This window comes from Homarus americanus, unplaced genomic scaffold, assembly GCF_018991925.1.
Source record: "Homarus americanus isolate GMGI-L3 unplaced genomic scaffold, GMGI_Hamer_2.0 scaffold23598, whole genome shotgun sequence".
Classification (NCBI taxonomy): Eukaryota; Metazoa; Arthropoda; class Malacostraca; order Decapoda; family Nephropidae; genus Homarus; species Homarus americanus.
The window spans coordinates 2,105,164-2,122,511 of record NW_024731054.1 but is presented as its reverse complement, the minus strand read 5'-3'; the positions used below and the strand labels follow the sequence as shown (position 1 = coordinate 2,122,511).

The 17,348-nt window shown below is 38.6% G+C and overlaps 1 protein-coding gene across 3 annotated transcripts in view; it reads left to right on the top strand.

Annotated features, from left to right (window-relative positions):
• LOC121867490 (cold shock domain-containing protein E1-like) overlaps positions 1-17,348 on the top strand; it is a 28,828-nt gene that overhangs the window by 166 nt on the left and 11,314 nt on the right. The window contains exons 2-11 of one of the 3 annotated variants that reach the window (XM_042367440.1): positions 4,623-6,099; positions 6,250-6,429; positions 6,891-7,087; positions 8,326-8,542; positions 10,884-11,060; positions 11,946-12,082; positions 13,265-13,439; positions 14,752-14,859; positions 15,529-15,702; positions 17,127-17,278. In XM_042367440.1, the coding sequence (XP_042223374.1) occupies positions 5,440-6,099; positions 6,250-6,429; positions 6,891-7,087; positions 8,326-8,542; positions 10,884-11,060; positions 11,946-12,082; positions 13,265-13,439; positions 14,752-14,859; positions 15,529-15,702; positions 17,127-17,278 (2,177 nt within the window). In that variant the 5' untranslated portion in view covers positions 4,623-5,439. Of the gene's footprint in view, positions 1-4,619; positions 6,100-6,249; positions 6,430-6,890; positions 7,088-8,325; positions 8,543-10,883; positions 11,061-11,945; positions 12,083-13,264; positions 13,440-14,751; positions 14,860-15,528; positions 15,703-17,126; positions 17,279-17,348 lie in introns of all 3 variants that reach the window. The other 2 variants (XM_042367441.1, XM_042367439.1) reach the window with 2 other exon arrangements.

Below are 17,348 nucleotides of genomic sequence, written 5' to 3'. Positions count from 1 at the left end.
CTGCAACCTCCTACTCTTTTATTATTAAGTCTTAGAATTTCCAGATATCAGAGAAAGTTTACATCTATTTTTTATCCAAATATAGGTCGTGAATGAAGGGAAAGGCAGGGGTAAATATGGTGGTGCATAGGGGAAGAGGATGGCAGCAATGTTTTTGTGCTCATCTGCCGAGGCCCTTGGATGACATTTACAGGCCTAGGATGGCTGCCTATTATTTACCATGGCTTTAAGACATGCCTGAAATACCTGCATGGGACGTAGTGTGGAGCTATTGACGTAGAAATAAGGTTCAGTAATGAATTGGGAAGCTTCTAGGTCCGAGTGGTGACGGTGTGACGAGAGAAGCGTTATTAATATTGTTACTGACCAAACTAATCTACCTGGAGGCCCCGCGCTTCATCCTTTGCTTATTACCTGAGAATTTTAACAGTCAGGATTAGAGGGAAGTTGATACTGACTAAATTTAACCGAGTATCTATTATCAGTAGTTTCTAACACCTTTCTTGGTCTATCCTTGGTTAAGAAGACATGGTGTGTTCTGTTATATACCTGGACTGTCTTGATTGATGTTGAAACTGTATGAAAGTCCATGTATACTGTATATTAGGGTTGCCAGGTTGTCCGTACATATGGGATTGTCCTTTATTTCATTTCCCTGTGCCGCTGTCCCGGGGAGGTATGTCGGGATTCATAAATCGGTAAAGATTTGTCCATTGGCTGTCCTCGGGTTTTTTTGTATTATGGTGTGTTTTACTCAAATCTGACCTTCATTTCCTGTGCAATTTAGCATTTTTTTTTTTTAATAAAATTTTCATTTGTAACCGAAACCGCTAATTTGCACCAAGATGGCAGTCAGGTTTGAGTAAAACACCATAAAACACACCTGAAAAGTAACCTTATGGAAACAGACAAAAGATTTTATCTTTTCTCAAAAGTAAACAATTTCCACAGGTAGGACACAGTCTTGATGTTGGTAGGACACTGATCTTGTAATATTTGCATTGCTTCAATGTCATTCTCATAAACTCACTGAATAACAGCTAGATAAGGGAGAGAGCACTTATCACACGCCATCACAAGCCTTCAAAAATTTAAATTGCGCTGTGAAAGGCTGCTTCAAAATGATTGGTTTGGCAAGTCACGTGACACGATACTTGAAAGTCATTCGTTGTCATGTTGCAAACAGGAGGAGAGAAGTGATGGGCAACATGGGGGGTACAGAAACTTACGCCTAGAAATATGGGAGAGACTGTTAATATTGATTTGCACAAGAAATGAAATGAGGTTGTATGTCTTTGTATATGTAATATTGAAAATTGGAAATCAGCAGACAGCCAATGGATGAATATTAACCCATAATTCTCCTGTATTTGAGTGCACTTGAAAACAATAAATCATCCAGGCTTGTTACTGTAACTGCCTTTATTTTATAAGTCAAATGTCTCATACAAATATAACAAATTTATCAATAGTAACTGTTTTTGTTCTTCTCATTCAAAATTCTTATCTCTCAAAATCGTGTGGTATTTTGTATATATACCAGTAGAGTATCTCTTGGTAGGTTGTGGCAGCATTGGTGAACTTTATACATTGTAAACTTTGCTCTTATGAGGTATAATCTGTAGTTTCCGTAATACCCTGCTGAGTATAAATTTTACAGACTTTTCTGATTGGGAATTCTGAGGTCCAACACCATTGCTCCTCTGTGTGTGCTTGAGACATTTGTGTGGTTCCTTTTTTTATGATAAGTTGATAACTGTGATCTTAGGTTGGCTTATTTTATGATTGAATACATCTGGACCTTGGCTAACGATTCCAGCAGCCACTCCTGGCAACTGTTGGTCTATACCTGCCACCCCAATATGGCGCGAAAAAAAATATTGACACCCTAAATGTTAGGGTGTCAGTAGAAGATAATCACTGTTTTAGGTTAGGTTAGGTTAGGGCCTAAGCTAACCTAAAACAGTAATTGTGTTCTATTATCATCTATAAAAAAAAATTATTCCTGTCTATGAGAAGAATCAATGAAACATCCTGGAAGCACCATGATCTCATGGACATAGATTAGTGTTCAGAACAAAAATCATTAAGATTATAATGATGAAAAAGTTTTCATATTAATCTTTTTGACCGACTTCTACTGTAAAGAGAAATGTCCTCAAGTTGCAGGTTCAGGCCTGCAGTGTTACCCTCATGTTGTAGCTAAAGTGCAAAGTACCAGTTGAAATGTTTATAAAGTAGGCAAGGAAACATTCTGTTGATTTATAATTCTTACCCCTGTAGGATGGGTTAAGCACATCTGCTCTAACACTGGTGCCTACTGTGACTTCTGCCTTGGGTGTTTGTGTCCTGTCTCCTGTCCCTATACTACTCAGAGTTTGGATTTCCCCTACTCCCTCCTATGTCAGAGGTTAGGGATCCCAACTGGTGCTATGTACCAGGTGATTTTCATGGATGATGTAGAAATACTTAGAGTTCTTTTGATCCTCTCTTCAGTTGCTGTCTTCAATGACTTGGGCAGACAACATCAGGAGTGCTTCATTAAGAAATAATGGCATTGCAGTACTGTACTGTATTATGTACAATACAGATACAGTACAATCATTTCCATATTTGGAGAACCAGAATGAGGCAACCCAGCTTATGTTTGTGACCAGGAAATAGGTCTTTGCAAATATATTTTGAGGATACGTTTACTTGAACACAACTGTGGGTGTAGTTGGGTTGGCATTAAAGACTATACCACATATAGATTGTGATACTGTACTTGCCATTATTCTCTAAATGGTAGATGCCTGTTAGTATAGTAGGTCTTTTAAGTGCATTAATGACTGTTAGATCCAATTTCTTCAAATAAAACTGAAGTTCGTTGTTCAACCCAATCAGGGAACGGAAACTGAACAATAACTTGGTCAATATAAGTATGCTTTACACAGCTAGTCAATACAATTCGCCTCATGAGTAAATTACAAACTGTACTGTATGCCCCTCAAGTTTGCGGATTTTTACTTCGCGGTTCTCGGTTATTCGCTGATGACACCCTGGATGTACCCAAGAATGTCTGTGGGTAGTTATAAAAGTTGCCAGTATTTACGAGGCTGGGACAGGGAGCCATTCGTTCTTGAGACCGTAATTTCCTTTACCTGTACAGTGGTCCCTCGGTTAACGAACACAATTCATTCCAGAAGGTCGTTCGTTAAACAAAATTTTTTTTATCCGAATCCATTGTTTCAATGGGATATTGGGTAATTGGTTCCAGTTCACCGAAAAGTACATACAAAGTAAAAAAAAATGTAGCAAAGTACACTTTGAGGTGCGTATGTAGAAGGTTCCTGGTTGATGATGATGATGGGAATTAGAAGTGGGGTGGAGGAGAAGGGAGAAGAGAAGGAAGTGGGAATGGAGGAGAAATCACCTTTCAGGGAACCATGCTTGATGCAGTAATTTCACCAATAAAATTTTAAGTTCACTAGGTGTAATTCAAGATTATTTTCTTTAAATCAACACTGCGCTATATATTATCAACATGTTGAATAAATTTCAGAATGACCAATAATTGTACTGTAAAAACGTAAAAATACTCTTATGTTCAAGAGACCCACAAGTAAGATGTTTCCTCCACTGAACAGAGACTCAAACAGATGCCTTGGTGGGTGAGTGAAGTGGCTGATGGGCACACCAAAAACTAGTTCCCTGTACTGCAATTATGTTAAATAAGTGTTAAAATGACTAATATTTTTAATGTAAAACTTGGAAAAATATTTAATAGCACAACCTTTTTGATATTTACTCCAATGGAAACGAATGTAAGCCTAGAACCGATTATTGTATTGGCGGACTAACCTACCAGCCGATGAGCAAGCCAAAACATGTTGTTATGTTTTCGTAAGAATTTCGTTAATCAAATTTTTGTTCGTTAATCGAATTGAAGATTTTTATGGAAAGTAATTCGTTAACCGAAATTTCGTTAGCCGAAGCGTTCATTAACCGAGGGACCACTGTATTGTTAATGTGTGTTTAGAGAGAGACATACACAAAACATACAAATAAATAATAATTGGAAAATCCTCTCAAATAATCAGAAACAAATTTATTAAAAATGTGACAGTCTACCCCCAAGTCAGTGCTCTATTACAGTACTTTATTAACAGAGCACGGACTTGATTGGTAGACTCACATTTTTTAATAAATTTGATTCTGATTATTTGTGTGAGGATTTTCCAATTATTATTTATTTGTATGTGTTTTGTGTATGTGTGTGTGTCTACACACATACACACATATACAATACTAGAAGTAAAAGAAATAATTGTCCTAAGGGCAAACACATAAACACATAAAGGGAATATACATTTCTTTGTACACAAGTAACAATGTACCCCCCACCACCTCCGGTCCGCAAATGTTATTCGCTTGCATTTTGAGAACCTAACCCCCGCGAGTTTGGGGGGCCCCCTGTACATACTGTTCATGTCAGGGCTTCACATAATACATTAACTACTGTATCTTTTATTTTCCAGGTCCAGGCCAAACTTTTACATCAAGGAATTTTACTTATTTTATGGTAATTAGTTTAATGAATTATGTTTTGATTTTATTTTTTGCCTTTTTTCTTTCAGTAGAGTCTGAACATCACAAGACTGAAGAATAACATCAACAAAACAGCAGCCAAGCCAAATTTCATTAGTGTAGACGACCACAAGTTACCACTAACAAATCAAGCCTACCTAGATGTAGCATTCTATAAGCAACCTTTGCAAGCCAACCCAAAGAAGCACAACTGCCAACAAGTTACGGTAGAAGGAAACTACTGTAACTCTTGTCAAGTATCAAACCCAAGCCTGGCCTGCACTACAGTATTGGCGCACCAAAGCACGGCACAAGCAACTGAGTGACATCTGAGGACCACCACCCCCATACAAGCCAGTTATCACCGCCAAACCACTATAAAGTCTTCTCTTACACAGCCTGGCACAAAAACGTGCTTTTTTTTTTCAAACGCCGCCCCCTTTATTTATTGAGCATTTTGTAAACCAGTCTCGTCGCAAGAATCTTTGTCAAGTTGAATCTTTTTGACCAAAGTCTTCGTGTTTTTTGATGTATCGTTTATCCTGAAAGTCTGTGTTTTCTGGTCAAGTAAAAATTTTTATTTTTTTATTTTTATTTATTTATTTTTTTCCTTTGTCTAGTGATGTGGCTATGTGAAATAATTTTGGACCATTAAAGTTTGTTTTCTGTGAATCTGAAAATACTCCTCATCTTGTGCTCTTAAACTTAACGTGAATCAAAGCAGCAACAGAAAAAATCTTTTAGTCAAGTGTCCCATGTAATGTTTTGTCTGTGAAGCAATTTATGTAATCCTTGTTCCTACAAAGAAGTGTGAATAAACGGGATCTAAGATATTCTAAGTGTTAATAAGAAGTAACAAAAGCAACAACCATGGATCCTCAGTGGAATCTATTCCAGCCGCCAATCTCTGAATCAGCAGTACTGGAATACAACGGGGGTAGCCTACCACACCATAGTCGATACAACGGTTATTATGATTCTCCACTCTCCAACCACCAACAGTCTCGCAACAATATGGCTCCACTCTCACCAAGCTTTATATGTCCCACCCCGCAACACAATGTATTTTCATCCCACATGAATAACCACCAGTCAAATCAGCAATCCAGTCAGTCTGTGCATCAGTCCAGCCACCAGTCAAATCATCAGCCCAATAATCATTCAACACAGCATTCTCAGCAACATTCACAGCAGCAGCAACATTCACAGCAGCAGCAACAACAGCAGCAGCAGCAGCAGCAGCAGCAGCAGCAGCAGCAGCAACAACAGCAACAGCAATCTCCATCTCAGGGCCCTCCACACTCCCCGCAGTTGTCTAGTACATCATCCAATTACTATAGCTCTAACTCAAGCTCCCAGTACACTCCTCCTGTCGCAGACTTCAAGATTGGGACCTTCACCCTTAATGCCAATGGCTTTCCATCAGAATCAAATGGCCAGGAGACCACAAACTCGTACTCTCACAGTAATGGAATATCAAGTAACAATAGCCAGAGTGTACGAGAGACAGGAATCATTGAGAAACTGCTGGTGAGTGTTCTGTAAATTTCATATTCATCCTAATGAATTTTATAATTACCAATACAGTACAGTACTGTGTATTTATGAGATTAAGTGCAACTTTGTTATTGAAGTAGAAGCATTCCCTTCTGTGCTTGAAGTTTGTTATCTTAATTTCAGCAAACTTATGGGTTCATTCAGTGCTGTGAAAGGCAGGCAAGACTCTTTTTTCACTTTTCGCAATTTGATGGCAACACAGAGCATCTCCGCATTGGTGACCCAGTAGAATTTGAGGTGACCTTTGATCGTCGGACAGGCAAACCTATTGCATCAGCAGTCACCAAAATTTCTCCAGAAGTGGTGAGTCATTAAAACTTGTATGGTTGTATCATACATCATAAAAAGAATAATGCTTGTAAGATTATCAAGCAACATTGCTCTCACTGCCTGTATCCATGCCATCAGAACATCTTGCCTCTCCCTTACATTGCTGACACAGTCACCAATTTTAGGTATTCTGGTTTATCCTTCTCGTTCCTGCCTTATTTAACCAGCTGGTATTTAAGGTTTATAGGTACTGTACTGGGTGACATCAATGTAATTTATTTACTGTATCAGATGTTCTTCACTGGCACACTTCGATAGAATAATTTTGTTAGTGTAAGAGCGAAGACATTTCAAGCCAGGAACTTAACTACTTACAAAACATGAATTAGCCTTTATGGTTCTTACGTTGTGAGTGACCAGTAATTATTATTAAAAAAAAAATTACATATAGTGTATATTAGTTTTGTTTGTTAAATTCTTTTGTTGGTTAACAGGTACTAAGTGAGGAGAGAGTCATTGGCATTGTTACAACTGAGCTTCGCAGTGAGTCTGGAGGTGAACACCAAGGAAGGATCACTTATGAGAATCGTGGCGAATGTTTTTTCCTTCCTTATGGCAAAGATGATGTTGAGGGTTATGTAACTCTTAAACCAGGAGATAAAGTTAGTTTCCAGATTGCAACCAACCAAAGGTATGTATGTTAACCCCATGCTTGACTCATTTAGTATGTCTAAAAGTTGTTTTAAAAAAAATAATTTAAAAATTTTGTATTTTAAAATCTGAACAGTATATATAGACAAAGTAACACACACACAATGTTTGTTGTTTATTTTTTTTTCCTACTAAGTTATTATACAGTCATCTATCTTTAGATATCTCAAGAATTATGTAAAAGATGTGAAAAAATATATAAAATGAACATCAACAAGATCATCAAAAAATATTGAAATATGTCAACATACTATCATCTGGGTAAGATATATAATTCACAGAAGCCCCATTTCCATACATTATTGTATGGAAATCATGGGGAAGGCTCAACATGTGGAAGAGCTGAGTCCACCTGTTTCCAGCCCTGAACATCACTTGGACTTAATGGCCCATCATCAGAGTCTGAGCTTTCAGTGTTATAAAGAACACTGTTACCGTCAGACTCATCTATGTCTGCATATACATACATTACTATTGGTCTTCAAGAAAGTGTTTTTGTCTCTTGTTGCTGATGTTATTGTTTATGTATCACTTAAGCTCTGTGCCATTTTAGGAATTGGTTGTGGGCACTTGTAGCATCTTTTCCCAATATAATGGTTTTAGTTGTGATTGTTATAGACTGAAGAAATGTTTGACAAGTTTGTTGGCCAGATCTGAATGCAAAATGAGTTGTTGAAATAAAAATTTTGACACTTATCATGAAAAGTAAGTATGAGGGGAATGGCTATGGTTACCTGAGCAGGCAGGTTTTACACCAGCCTCAAAAGAAAGCCCACCCATCTGTATAATACTATTTTGTATTTAGGAAATCTGATGTGCTGTGACTAGTTCATGACAGAATGTGTGAGTTGTCAAGAGGGAAGCTGGTGCCTTATGCTGAGAGACAAGGATTAACTGGAAAATTTTAAACCAGGAAAATTCATTATTCATTGTCAAACTGTCTGGAGTATCCCTGAGTCACTGATTTGTTCATGAAGTTTGATTTAGGAATTACTAGAACTGAAGATTCATCAATTATTTTTATGATAGTGATAGACCGGCTAGAGATCAATGTCATGCCTCATAGTTGTATAAAAAAAGCACCTTAAGCACAATTTAAGGAATGTGTGAATGAATACTGTATATAGGAAGGCTTATGCTGTTACCCTATGTAATGGAACTAGAATTAAGGTTTACTGAAATAGAACTAGACAACTGATTAACCACTATACCTTAAAGCAGGACAGGCAACCTAGCGGCCCGCCATGTGCGTTTAGAGAATCCTGCACAGCCTGTCAAATATCAAGGAGTAGTGAGCACCATCAAAGACTCGTACGGATTCATCGAGAGGGCAGACGTTGTGGACGAAATCTTCTTCCACTTCTCCGAGGCCAAAAACATCCCCGGAGGACTGAAGTTGGGCGACGATGTTGAGTTCTTCATCCAGACGCGGAACGTGAGTTGTTTTGAATATTCTTAGCTTGTTGGAATTTTTTTTTTTGGAACCTGTTGTGTCTCAAAGACTCATGTGATTGTCTTGTGTATGAAAGGGTAAGTGATAAAAACAAGAGGTGTGAGTTCAGAAATACATCTACAAAAGGTGTTAATACAGTAATATCCCCGTTATAGGAACAATTGGTGTAGAGCACTCCCGGGAATGAGAGATTTCTGGTTAACTAGACGACTCTCTCAAAGCCAGAAAAAATCCCTCATCCCCGGAATTTTCCGGGTAATGGAAAAATTTTCTCTGAATTTCGGGAAAATATGCCCCTCAGAAAATTGTTCTCAAAGCCGTAATTTTCCGGAAAATTCCGGCTTTGGGAACGATTTTCCCAGAAAATTTCAATTCTGGTTATCGGAGAGTTCCGGGTTTGAGGGATTCCGGCTAATGGATATTACTGTAGTCAGGTTTGTCATACTTGGATTGTAGAGTCGCAGAAGCCAAGTTGAAGGTTGAGGGGTATTTCCTTGCCACGACCTTTCTGCAGCCTGACAATGTAGGGGTCTGTGAGGTTGTATGCTATCTTGATGCCATTCCCCTCCTTGTAGTTTGTGGAGTAGGTCAAGACCTTGGCATCACTGAAACGGATCCCTGGTTCATGGCGTATGGTGATCTGTGAAACTAAAACAAAGACATCCAGGAAGTCTTCCCTCTTCATTTTCACAACTGAGAATGGTTTCGTGTGCCTGCACCCCCTGATTGCTGCAGCATAGCCCTCTGGAGTATAGACCTCCATCTTCGTGAGGGTCTTCTCTATGTGGCCAAAGTCACAATCACAGGGAAGGTAGGAGTGGCCAGGGACCATGAAAATGTGTTTGATGTCAGTGAAGTGCCCTTCATGAATGTAACGAAGGCAGGTCAGAACAAAATGTATGTTTTTATTTTGCCCTTCACAGTTATCACTGAAAATAACGAGTTTCGTGACTGAAGTGGTTACGTGTGTCCTGATGTAGTGCATGACACAGCTGACAATATCAGAAGACCCCCTCTTTGGCGTGGTTTCACTCCACAGATACATTGAAGCGTTCCCAGTTTGGACGTTGTGGATCCCAAAGTTATAGATCCACAGTTTGCGTTTATAATACTGAACACCAGAGTTGATGTGGGGAGTGTGTGCTGCAGGTCGATCGAGATGACAAACAGCTCACCATCATCATCATTGGCATACACTTTCAGGTAGCCGTGAGGAACTTTTGCCCGCTTCCTGTGCAGGGTTTGTTCAGTGGTGAGGCAGTTGAATTCCTGCACATTCTTCACCTTGTCTGTGGCAGCAAGACTATGGCAGATCCTATCACAGGTGTTGCAGGTGTCAGTCATAGGTGGGAAAAAACCAAGGATGAACTCTTGATTGAACACATCCTGATAATAGTGGTGGGTCACTGCTTTATGATTAGGTCTTGTTCCTTCAGCCACTCCTGATATATCCTGTACATAGCGGTGACGTTCAATTCCGATGTGGACTCTTAGCACGGCTGTAATGACTGCTAACAGCGGCATAACTATTAATGTGTTCAATCACCAGCTGTCTTCTGTCTAAACTAATACTGGGCACGTGTGATGCAGCTGTCTTATGCCCTCCTCCACAGTCCCAGTCACCTTACTCAGCACAGTCCTCACACGCCGTTTAATAATCCCGTGAATAGAGTAGAAAGCATTCCTACACTGTTATTGTCTCATCCTCGTAAATCACACTGTACGTAATAGAATGTAATTTACATGAGACACGGTCAGCAATACTTGAACAGCCAACATGACCAGAGGTTACGAGTTTACCAATGTAAATGTTCTGTTTATCAAAGTTACCAATAGTCCAGAAATCTTTAAAAAAAAATCTTATTTACTTTCTCTTCACCAAGCTTGGCCATGCAGCCATCCTTGCATGTGGAGCCAATAACACGTTTCCCCACAACTTTTTCGTTCTCACATTCGTGTACTCGGTGCCAGCGTTCCTTTTCTGCTTTGTCACTTCTAATTTCCACTTATTTTCGTCCCTCACTCACTTACGGGTGCCTAGGACCCTCTCTTGCACTATCACTCTTGGATGAGGACATCATGAAAGTAATAATATCCAAGAAAAGCATGAAAAAGGCAGAGAGACGAAGATGCTTTTTTGGGGGGGCTACTGTACAGTGTATGATAATAGTGGCTGTCATTATTGTTAGATTTTGACCTAATTTTAATTATTTTATTGTGGTGGCAGTTTTAAAGAATAGTAATTAGCTGTACAGTAATTGAATGCAAAGTAATTAACATCATTTTAACCTACCCAAGATTATAATTGCTTTTACATATATAGGGCAAGGAAGTGGCAACCAACATGGTGAAGCTGAATCCTGGAACAGTGGTATTTGAGGACATTAACCAGGAGTTAATAAGGGGTCAGGTGCTGAAGCCAGTGGAGAGGAACCCCAGACACAACCAAAAGGATCCACTGACTGGTCGCATACGCTACAGGGGCAAGGATCGCTCAGAGGTCAGTGCCTCATTTTGTTTTTATTCTCCCAAATAGATTATTTTGCTGGTGCATGAGAGTTTAAAAGGGACATCCCCAGAGGCTTTATTTCTACCAGCCCGTAACACACACACAAGAAATTTGTTTAAAGAAACGAGTATTTTATTAGGTTATTTGGGATTATAAGTTGAAAAAATTATTTTTTGGATCATATGTTTATAAAGATATTTATACCATGATTTAACCAAAAAAATCAGCACCATGCCAATGTATATACTGTACTGTAGTATATACAGTAAATTTATATGACAGGAAGATGTATATTTAAGCAAATTTTTTTACACCATAAATATGTTTACACACACACATGTTCCCTAAAAAGCAGCACACCAACTTTGAAACCCTGGTATAGTATGACCTCTAAAACCATAGAATGAGATAGATAACCTGAAATGATCTCTGGGGGTAAGAATGGTGCAACATGTGGCCTTAGAAATTGGTGAACTCTACAGATGATAACTTCGGTTATATCTACTGTATCTTTTTCACTTTTGAACAATAGGGTGAACCTTTATTTATTGGTTATATGAAATCCTGTGTTTGGATAGAGATTCAGATGAGGTACAGTATTTGCAATAATATTAAGAAAACCCAGGTATCCTACCCTGCATAAAACAACCATTCTTGGAGCCCAGGCCATTTTGAGAATTGGGGAAGTTTATCAAGATTTTGAACCATAACAGTGTATGTAAGTAGACTTCAGAGTTATTAAGGAAATTGAGCCATCAAAATATGTTAAAGATTGTGCTTCCTTTCACCTTTTGATTGACCACCCCAACCAAATACTAACCTTGCCTAATGCTAGCTGCAATAATGCTAGGATATTCAAGTAAATCTTTATTTCAGGTGGAAGTAAAGTTTGGGGAACGAGATCAGAAAGGAGATTTCACATTGCGTCACGGAGATTGGGTGCAGTTCAACATAGCTACTGACCGTCGTGACCACTTGCAGAAGGCTACTAACATCTCTCTTTTGGATGACAGGTACTGTAGCTATGGCTTTTATAGTGGCTTCATATTTTACTCTGTGTTAAGCATCTGGTTTTCCTTCACTTTCTTGGCTAATGTACTGAAGTGAATACAGACATACCCCGGGTTAGGGATGAGTTCCGTTCCTGGAGGCTATCCGTAGGCCATATCCGTAAACTGGAAGTGACTCCTTCATAGGTATTCATTGAACACACGTAGTACACATACTGTACAATTACCATACCTACATGATACAATACTTTTTTATTAATTAAAAAGTAACGATAGAAGCATACGAATGAAAGACAAATTCACAAATACAATTATGTAAAGTAACTACAAAATTAGTGTACGAATAGTAATTTTATTATCCTTAAATCCTGGTACTGATTTGATCATCCACAGATGGTTGTTGCTTCATTATTACAATAGGTTTTAAAGGCACTAAGCCTTTCATGTGTTCCTTTATGTGAACCCTTGCCCTTCACAATCTTGTGAACGGTTGTGGTAGTGAGACCGAGTTCGCGTGAGATCATGGTGATGGTTTTTCCTCTTTTTATACTGCTTAATTACTTTCATTTTCTGTTTTATATCTATTACTTTCCATTTATGAACAAGTCCTGCTTTCTTACTATCACGTGAGCACTTTCCAGTCATTTTGCAACATAATTAAGGGCAATTTAGGAAAAAATTCAGAAATGATACGCAGAGGATGCACGCTCTAGCAATCTAACAACGTGACTGAGTGCAAAATGGCACTTTACGGGACGCCTCGCCCAGCTGCTGTACACATACTCTGTAGGTCTCTTCTCTACTTGACGTCTATAGCAACAGATACTCGTCCACAACCCGAGAATGGACTTGGAAGAGAGTATCAGTAAAGTTGGAAATCCATAACCCGGGAAGTGTGTGTATTGTATCGGTTTTGATGATAATAACATCACCTGAATGTTCATACAGTATTTTCATCTTTAACTGTACCCCTTTGTACTTGATCAAATAATAAAAAGGTTTCGTGCTAAATGACCACTTCAAATTGCTCCAGTGTTTTTATAAAAAGCAAATTTATTAATTTTGGATATACAATATTGAGATACTGTACTGTATTGGGAATCATAATTCGCACTTAGTCTCAGGAAATATATGATTTACTGTATTTCTTTTCCCCCCATTCTAATAATTTACCCTTCATTACAGCTTTAATGTTTCTGGTGAGAAACGAGAGCATGGTGTCATCGCTGCCCTGAAGGATGGCTTTGGTTTCATTAAGTGTGCTGATCGTGACGCTCGTTTGTTTTTCCACTACAACGAACTGCTGGACCCGGAGCATGAGATTGCCGTTAATGATGAAGTTATGTTCACTGTGGCTCAGGTAATTTGTAGCTTTTAACGCTCCACTTTGTATAGAGGTTTGTCTTGTCCTTGTGTTTAGTAATTCTGCAGCTTATGAAATTATATTCATTTTTATTTGTCCCTTTACCGAATAAATGTCCAGGGGATAGCCATCGGGCTTTAATTTGGGTATTTCGGTAAAATATCTTACTCAGAAACATTAGGTATTGGTAGTCATTTTCTGAATGGTCATGTTTATTTATAATTTTACTTACAAAATTGTATTTTAACATGTGAACCCTTGATTGAAAATTGTTTGGTGCCATTTGGTCTTGTTCTCATATTGTTCTTGAAAACTCGGGGTTCCCAACATTGTTGACCGGAACTGATTTTGAAATTAGTTTACCATTCGATTATAACTCAACCCTTTTAATAAAAGAGAAATGTAGGTGGCAGAATGTTAGGGATCTTAACCATCACAAACATTCATTTCTCAAATCAAACTTACATTGGTTATAAAGCATCATTTCTTGGGTCAACTCATCTGTTCCAGGTGACAGAGCTGACTAGGCAGATGCTCTTACTTTGCTCTGGTCCTGCAGAAAATTATCCCCTGTTACATTTCTATAACATAATCCTTCAGAGAGGGGCTGGGTAGTGGCCAGTACATCAATTAATAAATTATTCTTTTGTACTTTGTGGTCTTGGGGAGTCTGTAAGGTTACTTTCTGATCTTCCAGTGGGTGACTTGTTCTTGCTGCTTTTGTGCCTCATTCCTCCCATATCTAGCTGACTTGAGACACTTTGAGTCACCCAAGTCAAGAATTTAGCTATAAATGAGGGATTGATCCTCCTCTTCCATTTTTTAACAGAACCTGGATCAGGGAACTCAAATTTCTTCCCTTTAAGACTTAGTTTAAGTACTATTGAGGTGAGCCAGAATTGAGGAGTCAACTTATGTTTGACACATTATAGTCTAGTCACATCATCACATGGGGGTGGTGAAGCTCACCTGTTCATTTGACAGCAAAGACTTTTACCAGGGTACCTCCCAGACCTTGACTGATGTCAAGAATTCTGGGAACCCAGCATTTTCAACCCCTAGACTTGTGTCATAATGTTAGCTATACAAGTTGCCCAGATGAGACTAGGCTATAAGGTGGGTATTCAGGATAAAACTTTTATTTAACTAAATTAAGTGAATTTGAGTCTGAGTTGGATTGCCTTAATAGTGTGTAATGTTGCTGTGGTTGTGGAGAATGTTCTTTGATGAGGTAGCTAGTAAAAGAGATGAAAGTTATACCAATGGGAACAGGTTTCATTGATCAATTAACCTTTTTTATTTACTACAGGACATAACAAATCAGTCTCCTAACCGTCAGAGCGCAATTCGCATTCACCGAGTAAATTCGGGAACAGTCAAGTTTGAAGTGCTAGTCACCGAGGGTCTTACTGGTCGGGTAAGTTTGCTTTTTCTGGGCATAATGATACTTGCTCTCATGTTGATAACTACTGATGGGTCAGAATATAATTATCTGATTTGATATTGTGAACAGTGCACATGTACTATACGTACCATATGTGGGTAGTAACAGATTGTAAATTTTGATTTTGCTGACAAATGTCAAGATAAAAATGTATATTTATATCTTTTGTAATATTTGTATATGATATATGACATGAACATATATGACAACTGACTTATGTTATCTTTTTGTGACCAGAAGGTTACACTTGCATAAAATATTAGGGGGGGGGGGGACTATAATTATGGAAGGTGAGGGTAAAGAAGGTGCCTCATGGGAGGGGGATGGACATTCAGTAAGATTTGGTCTCTGTACACAATTTCGAACATGGCATTGAGATGGGTTTTTGGGAATAAAGGTGATTCTGGGTGATGTAGAGTATGTCTGGTAAGGCAGCTAGAAAAATTATCTTGCATCAGTCTTGATGTTTGATCATTTTCAGAGTTTACCTATGTACAATATTTCTTTTCCTGCTTAATTCATCTATAAAAATTTTAAAACCCTTGACCCTAGTTTTTATAAAATGTTTGACCCACTCAAAATATATTCTCTTTGGTTTTGCGAATGCTTGATTTTGAATGCTTATATCTGACATGGTTACAGGTAGTGGTCGAGCCCCCAGCCAGCCCTAGGAGCCCAACCAAGAGTAACGGGCAGTCACCTTCTCCTGAGAAACCAGAGGAGCCTGGGTATATCTCGTATTTACAGGATGGAGTGAAACAGAATATCAAGTATTATGATAAAAACTGTGATAGACCCCCACAAATGGGGGATAGGGTAAATAGAGTGTCTTGGTGTTAGTAGTTAATTGTTGGACCTGGTGATATTTAAATATGAAACCATTTCAGCGCAACAAATGAAATAAACACTTGAGAGGATGGATATTAAGGGAAATTATAGGTAAATATTTTACCTGGAGGGTTTTTTATTTTTTTTTTTGTCTACTTCATACTCTTCACAGTAGTCCACCTTGTATTTAGTAAGATAAAACATTGTTAGGACAGTATTTAAAAGTAATTCTGTTGTCACAGTACCAGTGAGACACTTTTTTTGAGATTTCAATAGAAATATGTAAGTAATTGGGAAAATAGGAAAGATTTGTGTCCCGGGCTCTGACATCTTAGTTACATGGGTCTAAGACGATCTTTGCTCTGTTTTGAGAATGCTTCTTAGGGAGGATTCTTAGCCTTCGGAAGCCCCAAATTATGTTCAAATCTTCCAATATCCGGATTTACCGGGTCCAGATCTTCGAAGATTCACTGTACAGGGGCTCCCCTACTTACGAACTGGTTAGGTTCCTGAGGTCTGTTCGTAAGTCCAACATTATTCTTTTCAATACTGAATACTGTATACAGCAGTGTTAAAAAAAGATTGTACAAACAGCTATACCCCAATAATACTCGACAGTATTTCTTACCAGCCTTAAACGGGATTTTAATGTATGAATAGCATGTATAGTAATAATAAATAAACACTCGCCATGTTTAGCTTTTATGTCTTCAAAGAGAGTTATGGCCTTCCGCTGAATTACGTTAAGGCTTATAGGCATGCAGAGGTAATGCTGGTCTTCCAGCCACACACTCAAAAAATTTTCCATCTGTGATCACTGAGCCTCTTTTCTTACTAATGATCGTGGAATGCATTGGCACAGAACCTTTCACATGTTGCATGCGCTCTTTGTCCTTCAAAATTTTCTCAACAGTCGAACGATTCATCCCAAGAGCATTTGCTATGCTTATCATTTTCTCACCTCTTTCACAACTCTTTATAATGTCCACCTTAGTTTCCAACGTAATAGTACGACGCTTCTTACTACCACCATCACCACTGGCATCACTCTTACGCTTCTGAGACATGTTGGGGTCAATAATATTCATTAAAACCACAAATAACACCTTGAGGCAGCAGAGGAACACAACAACAACAATAGCGCTAGGGATACAGGGTGACGCAATCTATCGTGCGGCGGTTTTCAAACGGGCAATTGGACATACGGACAGGTTTGTTCGTATCTCTGAAAGCTCGTAACTTGAATGTTCGTAAGTAGGGGAGCTGTATATATATTTTTTTTCTCCACCAGTTTAGTGTTTACTTGTGCAATGGCATGATTTTTTGTGTAGTTGATATATTGCATTTAAACTTAAGTCAGTTATAGTGAAGCAATATGTGGTGTTTTTCTTAGAAGTTTTCCCAAATTTTAGGTGGGGTTCAACATTTACCAAGTTAAACGCACCAAAGAGCTCATAGCCATGGGGGTGCGAATAGTGCGTTGCCATACTGACCTGCCACAGATCAACAATCTCATTCCTATTGTGGTGAGGCCTTCAACCGCCGTCCTGCCAACCAGTCCAAGGTAGATGTTTTCTCTGAAGTTTTTCATAGTACTGTTTAAATGCATAAGCGTAATGAAGAGATTGAAAGTG